The following is a 20,922-nucleotide window of genomic DNA, read 5'->3' on the forward strand; positions in this document are numbered from 1 at the left end:
GGCTATCTGCTTCATCTCTTCCTGGTTAACATGCATTAAAATCTGACGGGCAGGAAGGAGTAAGTGGATGATATTGAGGTAAAAAAGAACACGTGCTGGGTAACCTGCTTCTCATCCAACAATTGCTACTCCTGTCCCCTACTGCCTCCTTGCTCCGAAAGTGAAGCAAATTATAGCTCCAGGTCTTAGCTGCTTTTTGCTAAGGGAAAGCAGAAGTGGCTTCATGTCCTTGAAGGGTATTAGCAAATCCTGCCAGTGGAGTCAGGGGCACCAGGGAAATTGTCCAGGATATTTATGGTAGAAGGATAGGAAAACAAAATAAAAAACAAATATACACACACAGCCATACACAGTTCAAATTTACTCTGATATTCTATGTAGTGTTTTATAAATTAAGTTCCCAGAATGCACAGGAAATCAATATATTGTTCTAAACATAGAATTAGTATGTTCATCAGAATAGCAAGGTAAAATAAAACGCATGCAGGGATGTCTTGTTATGAGATTTTTTTTTAGTATAATTTTGTTTAGTAGAGGAGTATCTGTACTCTAGTGGCATTTACAGTTCATTTTTCAATCACCATATAACATACAGTGCATTCAAAATAGCTCTTCTATGAAGAGAAATTGTCTTCCCAGAGCATTCACAATTTAAAACGAATTTTTGGATCAAAGTGTCAGTCTCCTGTTTTTGTAAAACAGAGAGTGGGAAATGCAAGAAAGTGATTTTCTAATTCTTCAGAAAAAAATGGTCTGAATGCATATTAGCTTATGCTCTTCAGGAGTCCCTGGGTGGTGCATATGATTAGCACACTTGGCTGCTAATTGAAAGGTCAGAGGTTTGAGTCCAGCCAGAGGTGCCTAGGAAGAAAGTCCTGGTGATCTACTTCCAAAAAATCAGCTATTGAAAATCCTATGGAGCACAGTTCTACTCAGACACATATGAGGTCGTCATGAGTTGGAATCGACTCGATGGCAACTGGTTTGCTCTTCAGGTGCTGGGATTTAACTTAGACACTGGGATACCAGCACCAAAGGGCCTCTTACAAAAAAGAAGCTGTTTAAAGGTAGCTGGTCATTAAAAGTGAGGTCATTCATAGTGCACTACTTATTACATTGTTTCATAAATGCATTTCTTTGATCAACTTTTAACATGGAACTGACCTAAATCCCAAAGTAGCATCTTCATGGCTGCTGAAAAACACCCAGCCTTGGCCAATAATAACCTGTTGCCAATGAGTCAACTCCGACTCATAGTGACCCTATAGGACAAGTAGAATTGCCCCATAAGGTTTCCAAGGAGCAGCTGGTGGATTCAAACTGCTGACCTTTTGGTTAGCAGCCAAGCTCTTAACCACTGAACCACCAGGGCTCCTGGCCAATAGTATGTACTGCTAACTCATTATGACATTACGCGTGTCCTCTGCCTAAAGCACAGAGTCCATTCAGGGTGATACAAAGAATCAGTGGGAAAACATTCGGGTGCTTCAGGATGACAGCTTTCATGGATGACTGCAGTCTCTCCAGGCTGATGTCAGCCAAGACGAACAAACGCTGCACAATCCCAAACCTTTCTGCGTCTTTCAGAGGAGCCAAGGTTGGGTCTTCGAGATTAGACAATCCATCATCAGACATGGCACGAAGCTGAAATTACACATTTAAATGAGTTCATTTGAAAAATGTTACAGAAAATCCACGTGGTTGGACAGTAATGCAGTTCTAGGTAATTATGAAAAAAACAAATTAAGTTGTTGTTTTCTAAATCCCCCAAATGGAGCAGGAAACCCTTAAGACGTAACAAGGCCTTGACCCAGGCCAGGACCTCAGACCTGATTTTATCCCATTCGCCCAGAGTCCTCTGTCTGAATCTCTCCTTTCTGAACTCTGCCTTTTAACTGGAGTCATTAACTCAAGTAGATTAGAGGCATCAGAGTGTACCTTCCTTGACCAGAGGGTTTAATTTTAATGAGCATATTAGAATTTCTTATATATTTGCATGAAGTTCTCAAAGGTAAGTACCACAGTTTACTTAATTATGCTTCCTATCTCAAGAACCTCTGCCCTTGTTCTTCCTTCTACCTACAATACTCTTCTCCAGATTTTCATAGACCTTCCCCTCTTGTCACTCATTTATCAATTGAAATTCCCAATCCCCTCTCCATATACCTACTCCCTACCCCTAGAACAAGGAGCCCTCGTGGTGCAATGGTTAAGTGCTTGGCTGCTAATGGAAAGGTTGGCAGTTCGAACCCACCAGCAATTCTGCGGGAGAAAAGACTTGGCGATCTGCTCCTGTAAAGATTTCAGCCTAGGAAATCCTATGGGGCAGTTCTACTCTGTCCTACAGGGCCACTCGGAGTTGGAATCGACTCAGTGGCACACAACATCAACCCCCAGATCCCAGCCACTACACTGTCTTCATAAACTTGCTATATGACATTGTCTTCTTGATTGTCACTGTTTAGTCTATTTCCCCTTACGAGAACATCAGCTGCCCGTGAGACAGGGACCTTGTCTGTTTTGCTCACCATTTATCCTCCTAGAACGCAGATACTCACATATCAAATGAGTATTTGTTCTTCAGAGGGGTCACTTTGGAAGTGGCTCTAATTCCAACGAGGTCACTGCTCAAGACATATTTGAAACTTTACTTTTAGGGTCTCAATCAGGGTCTCAATCAGGGCACTTTTACTTCTTTGAATGTCTTCAGTAAATACAAGTTTGCCAGATTTGATTTTGAAACAGCCATTCAGAGCCAAATCAGATTAACAATGTAGAAAGTCAAATTTAAAATAAAAAATGAAATAAGCCTACAAAGTATGAATGAATTTTAACTGCAGGTCTGAAGGGAACTCCAACAGAACAACTCCAGAAATGTTCTGAACAATAGCAACCTTCCTGAAAGTAACATGCAGCTTGCCCAGGTGGCTGAAGGGTGGCCCTCATTTGAATATAAAAGCACTTCTGTGTCGATTATCAAAATCGGCCTTATGAATCTACACCTTGTAGATTTGCCAAATACAACTCACACAGCATAACCACAGGCTTAGCATCACCATTTGGCCCGGACTGTAAACCATTGCTTGTGCTTTAGAGAGTGTATCTGGCTGCTTCATAAGCGCAGGGTCCACAGCCTGGTGATGTCAGGATGAGCTGCGCTGACCCGGGGGAGGGGGGCAGCTGGCATCTCCACAGCCCGGTTGAGAAGCGCTTAGCAGCACACAGCTTCCTTCTCTAAATATCTGACAACTCACCTGCCCATAGGCACTTTTGGTATAAAAGGAATTACAGTCACTCGAGGGGGACTCAAGAAGCCCTGATGGCACAGTGGTTAAGCACTCGGCTGCTAACTGAAAGGTTGGCAGTTCAAACCCACCTAGTGACTCCGTGGGAGAAAGACCTGGCAATCTGCTTCTGTAAGGATTACAGCCTAGAAAACCCTATAGGGCAGTTCTACTCTGTCACATGGGGTCACTATGAGTCAAAAGCGACCTGATGGCACCTAACAACATCATTGATGACTCTGACCTTTTTACCAGTTCTGGGCAAAGGTGTTTTTATATGTGACAGTTTTCCCAAAAGCCCTTCAAAAAAGCCTCCCTCAAAGTTACTTAGACAAGGACAGAGGTATATTTTGTGCCCTGTTCTAAGTAAATCTCTTTAAGAAATACATGATACCTAAACTCCTTCAGGAGGCAGAAGCCTCCTTATTTTGAAAAGAGCTGTTGCAATATCTAAGGGGAGATTATGCGAAGACACCCAGGAAGGCCTTTAAAGAAAATCATCTCTGACTGTGTTGAGCAGCCACAACAGGCAAACAAATGCCTCTATGAGTGGGTAAACCAGTGGCCGTTGAGTCAACTCCAACTCATGGAGACTCCATGTGATGCAGAGTAGAACTGCTCCATAGGATTTTCAAGGCTGTGACCTTTTGGAAGCAGATCACCAGGCCTTTCTTCCGAGGCACCTTTGGGTGGGTTCGCACTGCTAACCTTACAGTTAAATAGGGAGAGCTTAATCATTTGCGCCACACAGGGACTCTTTGCAGGTGGACAGTCCTGTGCAAAAGCAGATACCTTCCCCTTAGGAACTCTGAGTGTGCTCCAGTGGCTCCCCTTAGAATTCCAACTAGAGCAAAATTTGGAGGCAACACAAAGATAAAATCATAGAGCTAATGGGCAGGAAGATGACATCTAAGGAAGTGTGAGTGGTCAGCCAACGTGGTCTTGGCAGCATTTTCACTTTTATACACTTCCTGGTGCAGTTGATGACTCTGTAAATACTTGGTAAATGCTGAGCTCTCAGCTGTTGTAACAGGGAGCTGGCTATGGAAGCTGAGCTATAGTCTTGCTCATCAATGCATAGTTAGGCTCATGATACATATTGTTTCCACAGCCAAGCTAGCCACCACCTTTGCCCTCAGCTGACAGCAGGGCACACACACTGGTACATTTTCAAGCTGCTGCGGTCAATGTACAAGAAAACAGCACTCCCTGGAGAGGTGCAATCTGGTTTCAGTTGTGAGTGATGCCAGCCCACAGTCTTCCACTGTCCCTGTTAGGCCAGGAGGCACCAACCACACCAACCATAGTGCTCAGTGTGCCCGGGGAGCTGCGTAACAAATGTCAGGGTCCTACGTAGGTCACCTGAAGTCCTGGCGGCACAGTGGTTAAGAGCTCGGCTGCTAACCAAAAGGTCGGCAGTTGCAATTCACCAGCCGCTCCATGGAAACACTATGGGGCAGTTCTACTCGGTCCTATAGGGTCTCTATGCATTGGAATCAACTCAACGGCAACACGTTTTTTGTGTGTGTGTGCGGGTAAGAGGGGAATCTGGGTAGTCTGGAGTCCCTGGGTGGTGCAAACGGTTAACACGTGCAGTTGGTAACCGAAAGTTTGGAGATTTGCATCCATTCAGTCACCTCAGAAGAAAGGCCTGGAGATCTGCTTCCAAAAAAATCAGCCATTGAAAACGTTATGGAGCACTGTCCTACTCTGACACACGTGGGGTCGCCGTGAGTCAGAGTTGACTCCACAGCAACTGGTTGATATCTAGGTAACCTATTCCAAACCCCAAACCTGCTTCCCAGATCTGAGCACAGAGCTCTGGGCTGTGGTCCTTGGGGCCACAGAACATGCTAGCCCAGGCCCTTAATCACTGGACCTTAAAGTAATTGGGCGAGGTGTGTCTGCTCCTCTGCCCCAGGCTGAGCAACACCTGCAGAAGCTACGCTGGATCTCAGGGCGGCCTCCTGATGGCTCCTTTTATTAATGACCCAATTTGTATTTTAAAAAGGAAAGCTTAACCTTGACCCTCTGGGGCTAACCTCATCACTACCTAACTCCTGCTCTTGTGATGATATTTCCCGAGGGCACCAAGCTAATGATATTCTTTGCAGGGAAGGGCTGACTAGGTCTCCCTGAGACAAAGCCATCCTCTTGAATAGCTCCCTGTGAATCTGATGCACAGCAGAGTCAAACTGATCTCGGCACGGAACTGCCATCTCAGATAATGGGGTGCCAGGCCCCTTCCCTGCAATGTTGCATCAAGACCAGCCTTGGCCAAGATTCTCTCCAAACTATGGGACAAGCAAGGGATTTGAAATATAAAGACAGGGCTGGAGTCCTGGCCATCCTAGCAGGTTCTTCAAACAAATTGTTTCTCTCTGGGCCTCAGTCTCCAGACACCCACATGTGCGTGCGTGCGTGTGTGTGTTATGTATATAAGTAGGATTAGTACTAATACCTGTTTAACCTATCTCAAAGGAGCCTGGGTGGCACAAGCGGTTTCTGATCAGCTGCTAACCTAACTTGGCAGTTCAAACCCACCCAGTAACTCCACGGAAGAAAGGCCTGGCAATCTGCTTCCATAAAGATCGCAAGCAAGAAAAACCTATGGAGCACAGTTCTACTCTGTAACACATAGGGTTGCCACGAGTTGGCATCAAATTGAGGGCTTTTTTTTTTTTTTAAATCTATCTTGAAGGGGGAGGAGCCCTGGTTGCTCAGTGGTTAAACACTCGGCTGCTAACTGAAAGGTTGGCAGTTTGAACCCACCAGCCGCTCTGCAGGAGAAAGATGTAGCAGTCTGCTTCTGTAAAGACTACAGCCTTGGAAACCCTATGAGGCAGTTCTACTCTGTCCTATAGGGTCGCTATGAGTCATATTCGACTTGATGGCCGCGGGTTTAGCGTGAAGGGCTATTGTGGATGAGAAAGGCTGGTGGTGTTTTATCAACTAGTAAGCATTCACCTCCTCTTTTCCCCATTCCTACCCACCCCCATCTAGAAGTTCCTTACCAAGTGGCACAGCGTGGGAATAATCTGGAGTTTACAGCAAGCGCTCAGCAGAGCTGCTGCGTTATCTGGCATTTCTGCAGGAGACAAAAATCATAGTCACTTTCCAAAAAAGTCCATGGGAACAGAGCCAGCCCCTGGATTAAACCTAATTTATGCGTTGGTACTTTGCCCCAGCCTGGCAAAGTAGGTGCTCGATAAATGCGGAATAAATGAATGAATGGTGCTAAACAGGCAGCAAAGGCCTTTTTCAAAACAGACGCAGGAGTCCTGTAACCAGCCGTGGTTCACCAGAGGACACTGCCTGACATTCGATGTGCCAGTCAAGAACTGTGTGGACTCAGGGGCAAGGGAATCCGCGTGGAAAAAACACAAAAAGCCTGGGTTTGGGGACCAAGGATCTATGTCTAAATCCCACCACATATTAGAGGTGTGACTTGTGTAGACCTCTCTGAGCCTCAGTTTCCTTATTTGACTTATCGCACCAGGAGGGCCCTGCCCCGCCCCAGGGAAAGGAAATGCAGGTCAGTGTTATTCAAAACGGGTTCTAGATGGCTCCCAGGGTAAAACAGATGCAGTTCCTGAAAGGACCTCAATTCCCTTGGAATATCAACAAGTCACCCTTTGAGCCTCAAAAGGCAAAAGAGAAAAGGAGTCAACTGCTGAATCATTTGGCCCAGGGACTGCTCATGAACTCAGCAAACCTCCTGCATTCATTAGCAGCCTTATTTATAAAATGCAGCAGCCTGCTGCTGAGGCTGTGACCCAGCAGAGTTCAGTGAATGAATGGTGGCTTATTCCCAAGGAAGGGCGAAGGCTGCCAGGAGAATGGGGCAGCCCCGGGTGGGGGATGACTTCGCCAGAGAAACCCCTAAAATTGCATTCAAATGTTGCATGTGCATTTTCCTACAGAAAGGACGCACAGTTTTCAACAAATTCTCAGGCCCTTACCCAAAACCAGTAACATGAGGATGGAAAGTATACATGGCCTGGAGGACAAAGTCACCAGGGCCGTGAAGTCCTGGCTGAGCCACTGGTGTAGGCATCTCACTGTCTGTGCATCGGTCCCCTCACTTCTCAGGGGGGCTCCCAAGCTCCATGTAATCATCATGATCCCTTATTCTTGTAACATGTTAGTTCCGTGTTACTCATTTAGTTACTCACTAATCTAAGTATGGAGTCCCTGGGTGGCAGAAATGGTTAAGTGCTCAGCTGCTAACCAGAAGATTGGCAGTTCATATCTACCCAGAGGCACCTCAGAAGAAAGGCCTGGCAATCTACATCTGAAAAACCAGCCATTGAAAACCCTATGGATCACAGTTCTACTCTGATACACATGGCGTCGCCGCCGTAAGTTGAAATCGACCCCACAGCAGCTGTTTTGGTTTGGTTTTTATTCCATGTATGGTGCTAGGTGCTCTGGATATGGGATGAAAGAACAGCCTCTGCCTCACAGAGCTTACTGTCTAACGCTACTACCCAACCCTGATTTTCTTAAGGGCAAGAACTAGATGTTGCCTCCTACCTCAGGGCTTAGCAGCGCCTAAAACACAACATATAGGTTCCTGCAATGGTGTTTGAACTGAAATGAATGATTCTGGTTGCTCTTGCACATACTGTTTCCATTTTACAAATGAGGCTCAGAGAGTTCGGGACTTGCTTAAGATCACAGAGTGGTGTAGCAGGCTTTCCAGGAGAAAGGTCAGATGCTGGGACTGAAGTACTTTAAACAGGGAAAAGCACTACAAAACCGAAAACGGGAAAGAGGACCTGAGAAGAGCCCATCATCTGTGCCAGCACTTTCCCTAGATTCTAAGGAGAGAAGACCATGCTGTCGTAGCAGCAAAAGGTCAGCTCAGAAGGGCTGAGGATTACTGAGGGCACTAATGAAAGGGCTTTACACCAGAGCTGACCTCTGCTGCGACCTACATGTAAATGAGATCGCACTTCAGTGAGCTGGGAAAGAGCATCTTTCTTTGGTTTAGAAATTGGCTGTGAGATTTTCAGCTGCATTTAAAGATTTCACAATCCCTGAGCTCAGAGCTCAGAAACAGCAAATACGCTTGATGTTATGTGTCAACTCCGAGGAGCTGCCTGGTGCAAGGTTGCAGAGAATCTGAGGCCGTGTCCTGGTTCAGGGGGAAGAGAACTGTGGTGGATTTGCAATATCTGACATCACTGATGCAGCCTATTGATAAAAATGTTTCAGTAAGTGATAGATTATGTGAAGAAAAGGCTTCTTAAAAGATGGAGAATCTGGCCTGTGGATTAGCCCGACAGATGCTTGAACCCACAGTCGGACTAATAAACTGATGTTAACATTGGAACAGGTCTCTAGTGGAGTTCCACAGGACTCTGTCTTACATCCTTTCCCAGTCGACCAGTCAAAACTTTTGTCCATGACTTGCCACAAGACACAGAGTACACATTCATCAGGTTGTATAGCTGGGAGAGGCATTGTCTCTGATTAATCCTTTAAAAACTGAAGGTTCCTGGGCCTGTGCTCCTGAGTTGAGGTGCTGAGGAGGGACCCTGGATGCATCAGGATCCCAGGGCCCTGACTCACATACCTTGAAGGGAAGCTGTGGGGACTAGGAGGCTGGTTTGCCACATCTTACTTTCCTGAGAAGGAACTGAAAGCCTAGCTTCTTCAGACAAGGTGACCACCTTCTCATGCTATAGGCCCCTGGCATGGTGAGCTCTGGAGGGGAGTGGTAGCAAAACGTGGTAGGGAGGGAAGTGTTGTTACTCTCGATCCACCACTCCTAGTAACAGGATGCCACTGCGCTTGGAGGGCCATTTCGTGACTGGTGGGGAAGTTGGGGAGCTGCACTGGGCCCAGCCACAAGTCGGGGCCTCCGGAGACTCTCAGGACCTTCCCTGCCCCCCACAGTGACCATACTGCATGAGGGATGGGAAGCTAAGTTTGCAGCACAAGAGGATCAGAGGGCCGAAAGGCTGGAGGAGATGAGTCGCCAAATGAATGCTGCTGCCACTCAGCTCACCTGGTGGCACGTATGAATCACAGGCTGTATTTTTGGGAGGTTATTTCCTGTGTTGGCAGGGAGTGTGCCCGTGAGAGGCCTCCCCGAGACGGGGGAGAAGAGGTACTCTCAGAGATGGTGGAGGAGGCTTGAGGCGGGCAGAAAGGCCTCCTTCATGCTAAAGTCTATGATTTTTCATGGTAGGCATGTACACATCCTCAGCCTTCCACTTGGACACTGAATCCTCTCTGTTCTGCTGAAAGGGAGGGAACAATATGTATCAAATCTCCCACAATTATTATAATTTCTGTATCCCCAGAAGCATGTACAGTAAGCAAAGTGGTTTCAAAGCAACAACGGCCATTTCTTTCCTTATTTTATTTTATTTTTTTTTGCATACCTGCTAGTGCACTGACAAAGAAGTAGGCTGTTGAAAAGAGCTCCTGGTTGCTGAGGGCATTCTCCTGCCCTGGGTGCCCACCCTGCAGGCTGTACCCCACCAGCTGCAGGAAGGCCGTGAGGTCCTGCTGCTGCGGGGGCTTCAGCTCCTCCACCAGTGCCTGCGGGGGCAAGAGGCCGCTGGCCACGTCATCGAACTGCAGGGCAGAGGGGAGAGAGGAGGCAGGATGGTGAACCTGGAGTAAGGTAGGTTGTACTACACACCCCTGTGCCTTCACCACCTCCCAAGGGAAGCAAGAAGAAGCCTTGGCAGCTAACCTAAAGGTTGGTGGTTCGAACCCACCAAGCAGCTCCATGGGAAAAAGACCTGTCTATCTGCTCTTGTTAAGATTACAGCCTAGAAAACCCTATAGGGCAGTTCTATTCTGTCACATGGAATCCCTATGAGTTGGAATTGACAGGAGGTCACCCAACAACAAAGGAAGAAGACCCTGAGCTTTTGAAATTACTAATCTTTGGGGTTAAATTTCCTCATACAGAGATAGTAAATTGAGCTTGCCCAGCAGGGGAGGAGGCATGCAGGGACTACTGGGTAGAACGTTCCAGACCAGGGTCGGGGCTGTAGGGTTGTACTAGGGACCAGGTACAAGTGATCAAATACAGAACGTGGGGTTGTTTGTTAGTTGCTGTGGGTTCAATTTGGTCTCATGGGGAGAGGGGAACATAAAGAACCATCGTGGTTGTTGTGGACTGAGTTGTGTCCCCCAAAATATGTGTTGGAATCCTAACCCTTATACCTGTGGATGTAATCCCATTTGGGTTCGGACTTTGTTATGCTTGTGAGGCCCTAACAGTGTAGGGTGTGTCCTAAATTTATAAACAGCAGCATAGACAGAGGCAAGTAAGAACAAATCAGGGAAAGACAGATGCTGCGTGGAGATCTCCAAGGAACCAGGGAACACAGGGGTTACAGAAGCTGAGACAAGGATCTTCCCCCAGAGCTGACAGAGAAAGAACCTTCTCCTAGAGCTGGTGCCCTGAATTTAGACTTCTAGCCTCCTAAACTATGAGAAAATAAATTTCTGTTCTGTAAAGTCAGCCACTTGCGGTATTTCTGTTACAGCAGCACTAAGAAACTAAGACAGTGGTGCTCAGGCTTTCGCGTTAGTGCTCCAGCCGCCAGCCATGCTTCCTGCTGGGCCCTCGGCAGCCACATCCATCCGCATGGGGCCTGCTGTGGCCGCCCTAGCTGCCTCGGCACCACCAACTGGTTCCACTCCTTCTGTGCTTGTGGTCCAGATTCTCCTGTATGAAGCCACCTGTGCCCCCACCACCCAGCCAGGCTGCTTCTCCACATCTGACAGGGTAGCTGATGCTCTTTCCACAGGGTGTTGGCCTGACATTTTCCTCTTGGAAGGAGCCATTTTCAGAAGTAAAAGTTGATGGGCTTTTTGAAATATGTGTGTCTCCCTGGGGTTTGCAGGCCCTCCCGTGGAGTCCACGTCCACCATAATGCAGAGGTACCCTGAGCTGCTAGACCATTTCAACCACTGCAGGTTCAGCGCTGATGACTAAGCTCTTTTTGGCACAATCTAATTTCAAGAGAGAAAAATAATATGCATGCTTTCCTGAAAATCATAAAGCATTACATCAGAGCTTAAACTCTCTGCATAACAGAGTAACAAAAAAACAAAAAACAAAATCAGAGTAAGTCAGATTCCTAGAGCCTCAGGCCCCTTAAGTGAAGGAGACACAAAATGTGGGCCCAGGGAGGTTGGCAGCTGGCATCCGTCATCACAACTAATAGTTAGGAGCTCAGCCTTCCAGGGAAATCCTTCTGCTGAAAAACAGAAAAAAATACAAAAGCCCGCTTCTCTGTTCAAATAAAATACGGTGACTTTTTGAACTCTACCATGTATCCTCTTTGTACTGGGTTAAATAGTGGCCCCCTGAAATATATGCCCACGTGGAGCCTCAGAATGAGACCTTACTTGGAATAACGGTCTTTGCAGATGTAATTAAGGTAAAAAATCTCTAGATGAGATCATCCTGGATTAGGGTGGGCCCTAAATCCAATGATGGGAGTCCTTATAAGAGTCATAAAAAGAGAAAAGACACAGAGAGAAAGGCCCTGTGAAGATGAGGCAGAGATTGGAGTAATGGTGCCACAAGCAAAGGAATGCCAGGAGCCACCAGAAGCTGGAAGGGACAAGGAAGGATCTTCCTCCAGAGCCTTTGGTGGGAATGTGGTCCTGTCAACACCTTGATTTCGGACTTCTGGCTTCTAGAACTGTGAGAGATTGAATGTCTATTGTCTTAAGTCACCAAGTTGGTGGCAATGTTTTGCAGCTGCCCTAGGAAACTAATATACCACTCTATTTCTGATGTCAGCTACCTTACTGGGGTTAGAAAACTAAGGGCCTAGGAGTAAGAGAGAAAAAGGACAAGGTTTAGGGTTAAAAGAAGGTGGGGACATTTTTAACAGAATTTCAGAGTCTTGTCCGGAGAGGTCTAGCCTATCCACGTTTCCAGAAAACCCAGGGTGAAGACACGGCCTCGAGAGGTCTCTGGCCTTACCACTCTTTCCAGGGCCATAAGCAATTCGTCATCAAGTAGGACTGTCTGCAGGATGTTGTTCAGAGCTGTCTGCTGTTGCTCTGGCAGCTCCACAAAGGGATGGAAACTCTTCTCCAAGAGCAGAGCGTCTGTGAAAGCAACAGAACATACCCGGTCTTGGAATGGCTGTGTGTGTCTTCCAACAAGGAACAGCGTCTCTTGGTTTTTATAGCTCATTGTCATCAGTTCTCTCACAGATATTTCTACCAGCAAAGTCAGAGTAGGGCCGACTGTTTCTCAATAACCAACCAAACTGTTACCAGAAGAAAGGAAGGGAGGGACGGAGTGAGAGAGAAAGAGAAGCCCAGTTTTGTATTTCAGGCTTCAGTGTCTTCTCTAATGACTCCCTAAATATTAAGTCTAATCAATTCTCTTCTGGAAAAGTCATTTAGACTGCTGTTTAGCATCATTTCTGCAGAAGTAAATCATCAAGGCTGAATTTGTCAACATAAGTCAGTACTTTTACAATGCTTCAGAGCCATACAAAGTCCAAAATACATTATTTTTCACATCCTTTCTTCTAGTTCCTGGCAGATTTTGTATCCTTTAATATTTAATGCATATTTTTCAAAGGGACTGGCTCCCTAGTCTCATGGCAGACACAGCTACTCTATCCTTTCCTTCTCTACCTCTCCTCGGGGATGAGCACTGAGATCCATTCTGCTGTTACTTCCATTGTCTACTGGCTGCTTGGGAGCCTCTCCCCTTATAATCCTTTTTCAATTATTTTTAAGATAGTAAAAAATTTATAACAAAATTAAGTGAAGTGAGTTAAAAAAACAAACAAAACTTGTTGAGACAATGCTTTCATATGCAAGGATACATACTAATAGCTGAACGCACCACATCCGTGGATGACAAACTCCAGCAAACAGCTGTAGAAAGCCCCATAGAGAGGATGGATAACAGGAGTAACCGACATACGCAGAAACACTCCTATAAACACAAACTTGGTGGCACAAATGGTTAAGTGCTTCACTACTAGCTGAAAAGTTGGCAGTTAAGAACTCACCCAGAGGTGCCTTGGAAGACAGGCCTGGAAATCTGCTTCCAAAAGGTCGAAGCCTTGAAAACCCTATGGAGGAGTTCTACTCTGCACACATGGGGTCTCCATGAGTCAGACTCGACAGCAATTTAAAACAACAAGGTCTCTGCTGGAGTCCATGGGTGTGCAAATGGTTAATGGGCTTGGCTGCTAACTGAAAGTTGGGGGTTTGAATCCACTCAGAGGTGCCTCAGAAGAAAGGCCTGGCAATCTACCTCCAAAAAATCAGCCATTGAAAACCCTATGGAGCACAGCTCTACTCTGACACACATGGGGATGCCATGAGTTGTGGTCACCATGAATCGAAGTCAACTTGATAGCAAATGGTAGTACTGGTAGGTCTCTGCGAGCCCCAGCTTACAATGCACTGTCCAGTTCGTGGACTGTCTTCATTTCCCTATAGTGCTGGTCAAGGCTGCAGCCTACTGCTACTGGGTTCTAACTCGCCACATTGATTAAGTGGCAGCTGAAAATCACACCTAATTATCAGGGATCCAACCGGCTAGGTCCCATTGGAACTCCTTCTGAGATTTTGCATTTCTAACAAGTTTCCTGCTGAGAATTTGCATTTCTAATAAGTTCCTAGGAAGTTATACATAAGGATCACCTTACGTATAACTTGTTAAAATGCAGAGTCTGATTCAGTATATCTGGGGTGGAAATGCAAATTCTCAGCAGGGAACTTGTTAGAAATGCAAATTCTCAGCAGGGGTTCAAACCAGAACGGCCAGGTGGACCTGCTAATTATCTGTCTCAAGAAAGGCAGAGGAGGGGCCTACAGCCCTGCATAAGAAGGGAAAAAAACAGTTGCCATAGAGTTGACTCTGGCTCATGGCAAACCTGTGTGTATCAGAGCAGAACTGTGCTCCATAGCGTTTTCAATAACTGTGACCTTTTGGAAGCAGATCCCCAGGCCTTTCTTCTGAGGCACCTCTGAATGGACTCAAACCCCCAACCTTTCAGTTAGCTGCCGAGCATGTTAACGGTTTACGCTGCCCAGGGACTCCTAAGATGAGAAAGTCTTATCTGAAGATTGGCCCTTCACTGCCATTTCTTCTAACACTGACCTTTTTGCTACAGAAACAAAAGCATTTTCACGTTTGGGACCCACTGAAGCCTGTTGACAGTCACTCTTCTAATCCTTCAAGCCAGAGCACATTCTGAGCTGTTCCAAGCTCTTTTTCCTCAGCTCTTACCTCATTATGTTTTCTCCTTTTCTTTGCCCAACTCCCCAACTCCTCTACTTTTACTACCCACTGCACTCCCCCACTGACCAAAAAACCCCAAAACCCCAAAAACAGCTTTTTTAAAACACAAGATGCCGTGGGGAGCAAAGGACTACTGTGGGCATGTCTGGGTACCGCTCCTCCTCCTCTGAGGATGCCATGGCACCATATCTTCACGCCATGTGGATGAAGAGCCTCCGTGAGAGCATTATGCAACACTGACAAAGCATCGTTTGTCTTGGCACTGAAGCCTGGAATATAATGAAGCAGATGCAAAACTCGGGTTCTCTCTCCCTGCTGCTGACTAGCTATTCTTAGTAGTCAGCAAAGCTTAAGTGGATCAAACAAAAGAAAAATGCCAGGCCCCTGGCTCCTTCACCCCTCGATCTCCCACCCCTGCCCCATTCAGGGTAGAGGTCCCTAGGCGGCACAAATGTTTGCACTTGGCTACTAACCTAAAGGTTGGCGGTTCAAACCCACCCAGTGGTACCAAAGAAGAAAGGCCTGGCGATCTGCTTCCATAAAGACTACAGTCAAGAAAGCCCTATGGAACAATTCTACTCTGTAACACATAGGCTCACTATGAGTCAAAATCAACTCAATGGCAATAGGTTTCCCACCACCGTCCCCCAACCCTTTCCTCAAAATATGGTGTCCACAGCTGAGGTCCCCTAGGATCCTAGCCAAGGTAAATCATGCTGAGTGGACCAGGGCTCTTGAAGGCACCATCCTCTCTGTTTTCAAATGTTTTCCATGGGGTCACTGAGAGTCCTTAATAAAATGGGGAGATGTTGATCCTGAAGGCCACACCACCTCCTGAGGTCTGTGCTCAATTAGCCATTCACCCACCACACCCCCACTGCAGCAATACCTTGTTTTAAAGCACTTAACAGCCCACCCGGGGAAGACACTCCATGCCCAGCATCTGGCATGTCTGCAAAAGCAAACTTTCTGAAGATCGTGGGGTCCAGGTAGAGGAAGTCATTTGTCTTCTCATCCTCAAAGCCACCACGCTTCCCTTGGAGGAGGCAGAATTCTGTAACGCAGGAGCAAAGGACAAGCAAGGCATGGTCACTTACTGGCACATCTTAGACCCTCGGCCTTACCTAACTCATGGTGGGGTAGGGAGACACATCCACTCACTTACCCTTGTTAAACCTGTTTCCTATGCACATTATGCTATGTTTGAACAAAATACCCAGCCACTTCCCACAAATATAGAAGAAATGGTTGTTCTTAACATAAAGCTTGCTAATGTGTACTCTGAACAGGCAAGAAGCAATCTTTCAAACAAGAGTAACATTAGAAACATTAGAAATATGTCCTTATCCTGATTTGAACAACAACAACAAAAACCAAACCTGTTGCCGTGAAGTCAATTCCAACTCACAGCAACCCTACAGGACAGAGTAGAAGTGCCCCACAGGGTTTCCAAGGAGCGGCTGGTGGATTCAAACAGCCAGATGAACTGTTGGCCTTTTGGTTAGCAGCTGAACACTTAACCACTACGCCACCAGGGCTCCAGATCTGAACAAGCCAACTCTAAATAAACAAAACCCAACATGTATGAAACAACTGGGAAAATCTGAACACTGATGACACTAAGGAATTCTTGTCAATATATTTAGGTGTGCAAATGGTATTGTGATTATGTTTTTAAAAAGAGTCAACTTCTTTTCATGAATAAACAGAATGATAAAAAAATACAATGATACACAGCAATAAAAATGAACTCTTGATTTCTGCAATTATATGAATGAATCTCACAAACATTATGTTGAGTGAAAAAAGTCAGACACAAAAGAATACATTCTGTATGAATCTATTTATGTAAGGTTCAGTAAAAGAAAAAAAAAAAACCCAAACCAAACCATTGCCGTTGCATCGATTCCAATTCATAGTGACCCTACAGGACAGAGTAGAACTGCTCCAAAGGGTTTTCAAGGAGCAACTGGTAGATCTGAACTGCTGACCTTTGGTTAGCAGCCGAGCTCTTAACCACTGCGCCACCAGGGCTCCAGTAAAGGCAAAACTAGTCTTAACTAGTTTTTTTTTTTTTAAAAACCCTATCTTTTAGAGACACTGAAATATTTACAGACAAAACAATATAATGCCTGGGATTTACTTCAAAATAATCCATTTGGGGTGGGGGGAGGTGGGTGAAGGTATGGATGCAACATGACTTGCCCTAGTTATTGAAGCTGGACAGTAGACATGTGGAGATTCTTCATATTTTTATCTCTACTTTGTACATATGTGAAATGTTCCCTAATAAAAAGTTTTTTAAAAATGATAAAAAGACATGTTTCCTTAAACATTTCCATATTTGATAGCCCAGCTAAAGTATCTAACTTACAGCTAAAAATGTAATACTTATGTTCTTACTAAGCAAAAACAGTAAGGGAACTCATGAATTTGAGTTCTCTTTAAGCTTCTATTTAATAATTTGTCCCCTGAAGCAAGGGTTAGCAAATGAAAATGTGCTGAGCCTGGTAGCTGCATGAAACATGGGCTGCATGGATCTTAGCACACATTTTCATTTGCTTGTAGGCACTAATAATGCCCATAAAGGTACACGGTCTGTCTTAAGACAAGTGAGCCAACCCTTCATTTATTCATTCAACTGATTCCCACTTGCTGGGCATGCAGGTACCCCAGGCTCTGCCCTTTGCAGCAGGTTCTGCCCTTTGCACAGGCTCCCAGATAATGACTTTGGTCCCTATCCTTCCAGCTCCAGCTTCAGGACCAGTTCTCAGCACTTGGTGCACAGGCTCAGTGATGAGAGACCACTTAAACCCAGAACTCGACGAGATTCATGGCAGGTGATTGGGTGCATGTTCCTGACTCAGATCATTGTCTCAGACCACTTCACCCTTTTTCATAGAAGCACAGCTTAAAACATTATTTATTGAAAGTAACATAAACACACAACATGGAGGAAAGACTTCAAACTTGAGTGGTTTTCTTCCTTCAGCTGAAGCACAAAAATAAATGAACAAAGGTGAACAGTCATTGGTTCTCTTCTGTGAGTTAAAGGCCAGGTCGCTGGCCCAGGGAGCATGGCTGGCCAGTGTTTATGGAGGCAGGGCAGGAGGAGAACAAGAGAACAAGAAGACAGGGGCCATGGCTGTTAATACAGCCATAAACTCTTTCAGGAGCCCTGTGCTGCCCCCAAAATAATGCAGAGCCAACCGGGACCTTCGGAGTCCATGGCACCAACATCACTCTTGCCTAACACAGGCACAGCCCTGGAAGGCTTTTCATCCATCCCCTTCGCCCAGCAGATGTGAAATGACACCCTACTCTGTGCCAGGCACTGTGCTGGGCGCCACGGATACAACAGGACTAAAGCATAGGCCATGACAATAAGCATGGGAAGAGGAAGGACAGGGGCTAACCGGGTGGTGTTGGAGGAAGCAGAAGCGTCCCTGAAACCAAAGTGGCAGGTGAGATGAGACCAGCAAAGGCTGCTTGGGTGAAGCAGATTTGGGAGGAGTGAGCCAGGCAAAGAGACAGAGAGTGTGCCCTAAGCAGGAGGCGCAGCAGGCACAGGCCTCAGGGGTGAGACAGAAAGGGGCTCCTTCCAGGATGGCGGGTTGACTCTGGCAAGACCACAGGGCTGGCTGGTGCTGGTGACGAGAGGGAAGGCTGAACACAGCGGGGTTAGACCACCAGGCACCCAGAAGCTCAGACTCTGTCCTTGGGACACCAGAGCCATGGACGGCTGTACAAGCACGGAGCGAAATGATCGCATTTCTATTTTAGAATCATCATATTGGTACATCGCAAGGATGGAACAGACGGGGAAAGATCAGAGAGGCGGAGGAGCCAGTGAAGAGTCTGCAGCGGGAAGCCCGGGGGAGGTGCTGCCATCTGAACCAGTGGCCTGCGGAGAAGTGGACAGACTCGGGACATAGGTGGGAAATACCAGATCCATGTACACAGGTCAGCCAACGGGAAATCTAAGCCAAAAGGACACTGGAAATTCCCGAATTGTTAGTTGTTATGGAGTGGGGCGGGAGGAGCCATTGTTTAGAAAGCAGTGAGTTTCTGTTTATGGTGATGGAAAATTTGGCTACAGATACTGGTGACAGTTGCACAACATGATTAATGTAATTAATGTCACTAAATCGGCATGTGAAAAACATGAAATTGGCAAATGTTGTGTTACAGATATTTTTACAACAATTAAAAAACTAAAATTTTTTTTTAATCCCTAATTGTACAAAAGTTCAAGGCTAAAGTTCAAGACAATAAAAAAGATGTTTCTCATTGTCTACATGTGCGGCTGTGGGGGTTGGGTGGACGGCTAGAGAGGAAGGGGCCACACTGAGTGGCTGAGACACCCCTCCCAGCTTCACCAAAGGACCCTGGAGTCGGCCTCCTCTCACTGTTGAAAAAGGATAAACAGGACCCCTCTCAGAGAGCATCCCACCCAGTAGAGATCAGGCAGCTTCCTAATGGCCCTTCCTTCCAGGCCCTGCAAGTCTATGTTTGTGAAGCTGGATCAGAACATTCTGTGGCAAGAGTGATAGAAAACACAGATGGGCAAAAAAAGCAGAACTGGTTTAAAAATCAGGCAGTGAGTCACATGAACAGCGCCTGCCCGCCAAGCTGCAAAGGCACTGCGCTTGGCAGTGGGAAAGCGCAGGGGAGCTGCCTCCTAAGGCCAGGGTGTGGGAGAGGAGCCAAAGGGATGGCTGAGAAACCCCCAGGGTACCTCTTTTCTCAGCAGCACAAAGAGGAGTTTATTTTCAAAGACAGCGGAAGCAAGCAAGAAAAAAGGCTTGAAATTGAAATGCAAACAGAAGACCCACACAGAGCAAGGCTGTGTCTTAGAGGCAGGCCCCTGAGGGATCCACAGGCTGCCCTGGAGCCACAGGGCTGGCAGAGCACAGCTGCCTCTCTGGGCAAATAGGAAGGGGCTTGCTCTGGCTCCCAGTCTCTGAAGCGTCCAGAAGGCTCTCTTCGGCATTCTCAGGTGGAGCCAAGATTTCAAAAGGCCTAAAAACACGACACAGTCACCTTCAGTAAGGCTGACAGGATAATCAGGGCATAAGCGCCAGGGCTGGAATCACATCAGCTCATGTGGCAATACTGCTTTTCATATACAGGTAAGAATAACAACCTGAGGAAAAGCTGAATCATCTTAATAACTGCAGTTGTTTGGTAAACAACATTCTTTCAAAAAGAAAAAACAAAATATTGGTTTCTAAAATGCCCATGATGACATAAAATTTGGAATTATGGGCCTAAAGGTTGTAGGTCATGGTTCTTGGCCTGGTATCTCATGTGGCCCTGACTTACCTCTCTAAGCCTATTTCTTAAAATAGACACCTTCTCTTTATGTCACCTCAGGCAAATCATTTCACCTCCTGAAAGGCAGGCTGCCTCACTGGTAAAATGAAAGAGGGAGGCTCCTCAGGGATAGCATCCTGGGCTGTTTCTTCTACTGCTCCTCAAACACCTGCTGACTTTTCAACAGTCACATAAGCCTAGTTAGCATTTTGGTCTGTTCTGAGTCCCACAGTTGTAACTGAGTGGTATGTTTATGGTAACTCATGGTGGGCTTCATAAGTGCCAAAGGCTAGTCAATTGAAGACTCACTCCTGATCCTGCCCTTTGACTGAAAACAAATGGGAACAGCAGGAGTTAGGAACAGATGTGCATAGTCCATTATGGCACATTTTTAAAAAACATTTTTATTATGAAAAATATCAAACTGTACAAGAACAGAGAGAGCAGTATCACGACCCATTGTCCAGCTTCAACAACTATTAACTCCTGGCCAATCTTCTTTCACCCCAACCCCCCTCCAACACACACATACCCCCTATACTGCCCCCATTTTACTTTTTAATCAAATCACAGACATATTACCATGTCACTGGTATTTCAGTATGAATCTTCAAAAAAATAAGGAGTCTTTTTTCATAAACATAACCATAATATCATGTTTTAAAAAACCTGTTGCCATTGAGTTGACTCATAGCAGCCCAATAGGACAGGGTAGAACTGCCCTATAAGGTTTCTAAGGAGCGACTGGTGGATTCGAACTGTCAGCCTCTTGGTTAGCAGTCATAGCTCTTAACCACTGCACCACTAGGGTTATTACGTTGTATTTATTTACTCATGTCCCAAGAAGTGGCCAGTTTTCTCGGGCTCGACACTCCCTCCTCTTGGGAGAAGCATGAGGGAAGGAGTTGTGACCATCTAAGATCAGCAGACACTAGCTAAATTAAAGCCCTTATTTTCTTCTAACTAAGGCAATGACCTTCTAAGTACGGAGCCCTCGTGGCATAGTGGTTAAGAGCTTGGCTGCTTACCAAATGGTCAGCGGTTCAAATCCACCAGCCA

General features: G+C 46.1%; 1 protein-coding gene across 1 annotated transcript in view; it reads right to left on the reverse strand.

Moving 5' to 3' along the window:
• Positions 1-1,410: 1,410 nt before the first annotated feature.
• Positions 1,411-20,922, reverse strand: part of GSDME (gasdermin E) — a 71,422-nt gene continuing 51,910 nt past the window's right edge. Inside the window, exons 5-9 of the mRNA XM_004377463.1 lie at positions 15,437-15,601; positions 12,256-12,383; positions 9,680-9,875; positions 6,299-6,372; positions 1,411-1,644 (exon numbers count right to left, since the gene is read on the reverse strand). Coding sequence (XP_004377520.1) covers positions 1,411-1,644; positions 6,299-6,372; positions 9,680-9,875; positions 12,256-12,383; positions 15,437-15,601 — 797 coding nt within the window. The remainder of the gene's footprint in view (positions 1,645-6,298; positions 6,373-9,679; positions 9,876-12,255; positions 12,384-15,436; positions 15,602-20,922) is intronic.

Source organism: Trichechus manatus, unplaced genomic scaffold (assembly GCF_000243295.1).
Source record: "Trichechus manatus latirostris isolate Lorelei unplaced genomic scaffold, TriManLat1.0 scaffold00050, whole genome shotgun sequence".
Classification (NCBI taxonomy): domain Eukaryota; kingdom Metazoa; phylum Chordata; class Mammalia; order Sirenia; family Trichechidae; genus Trichechus; species Trichechus manatus.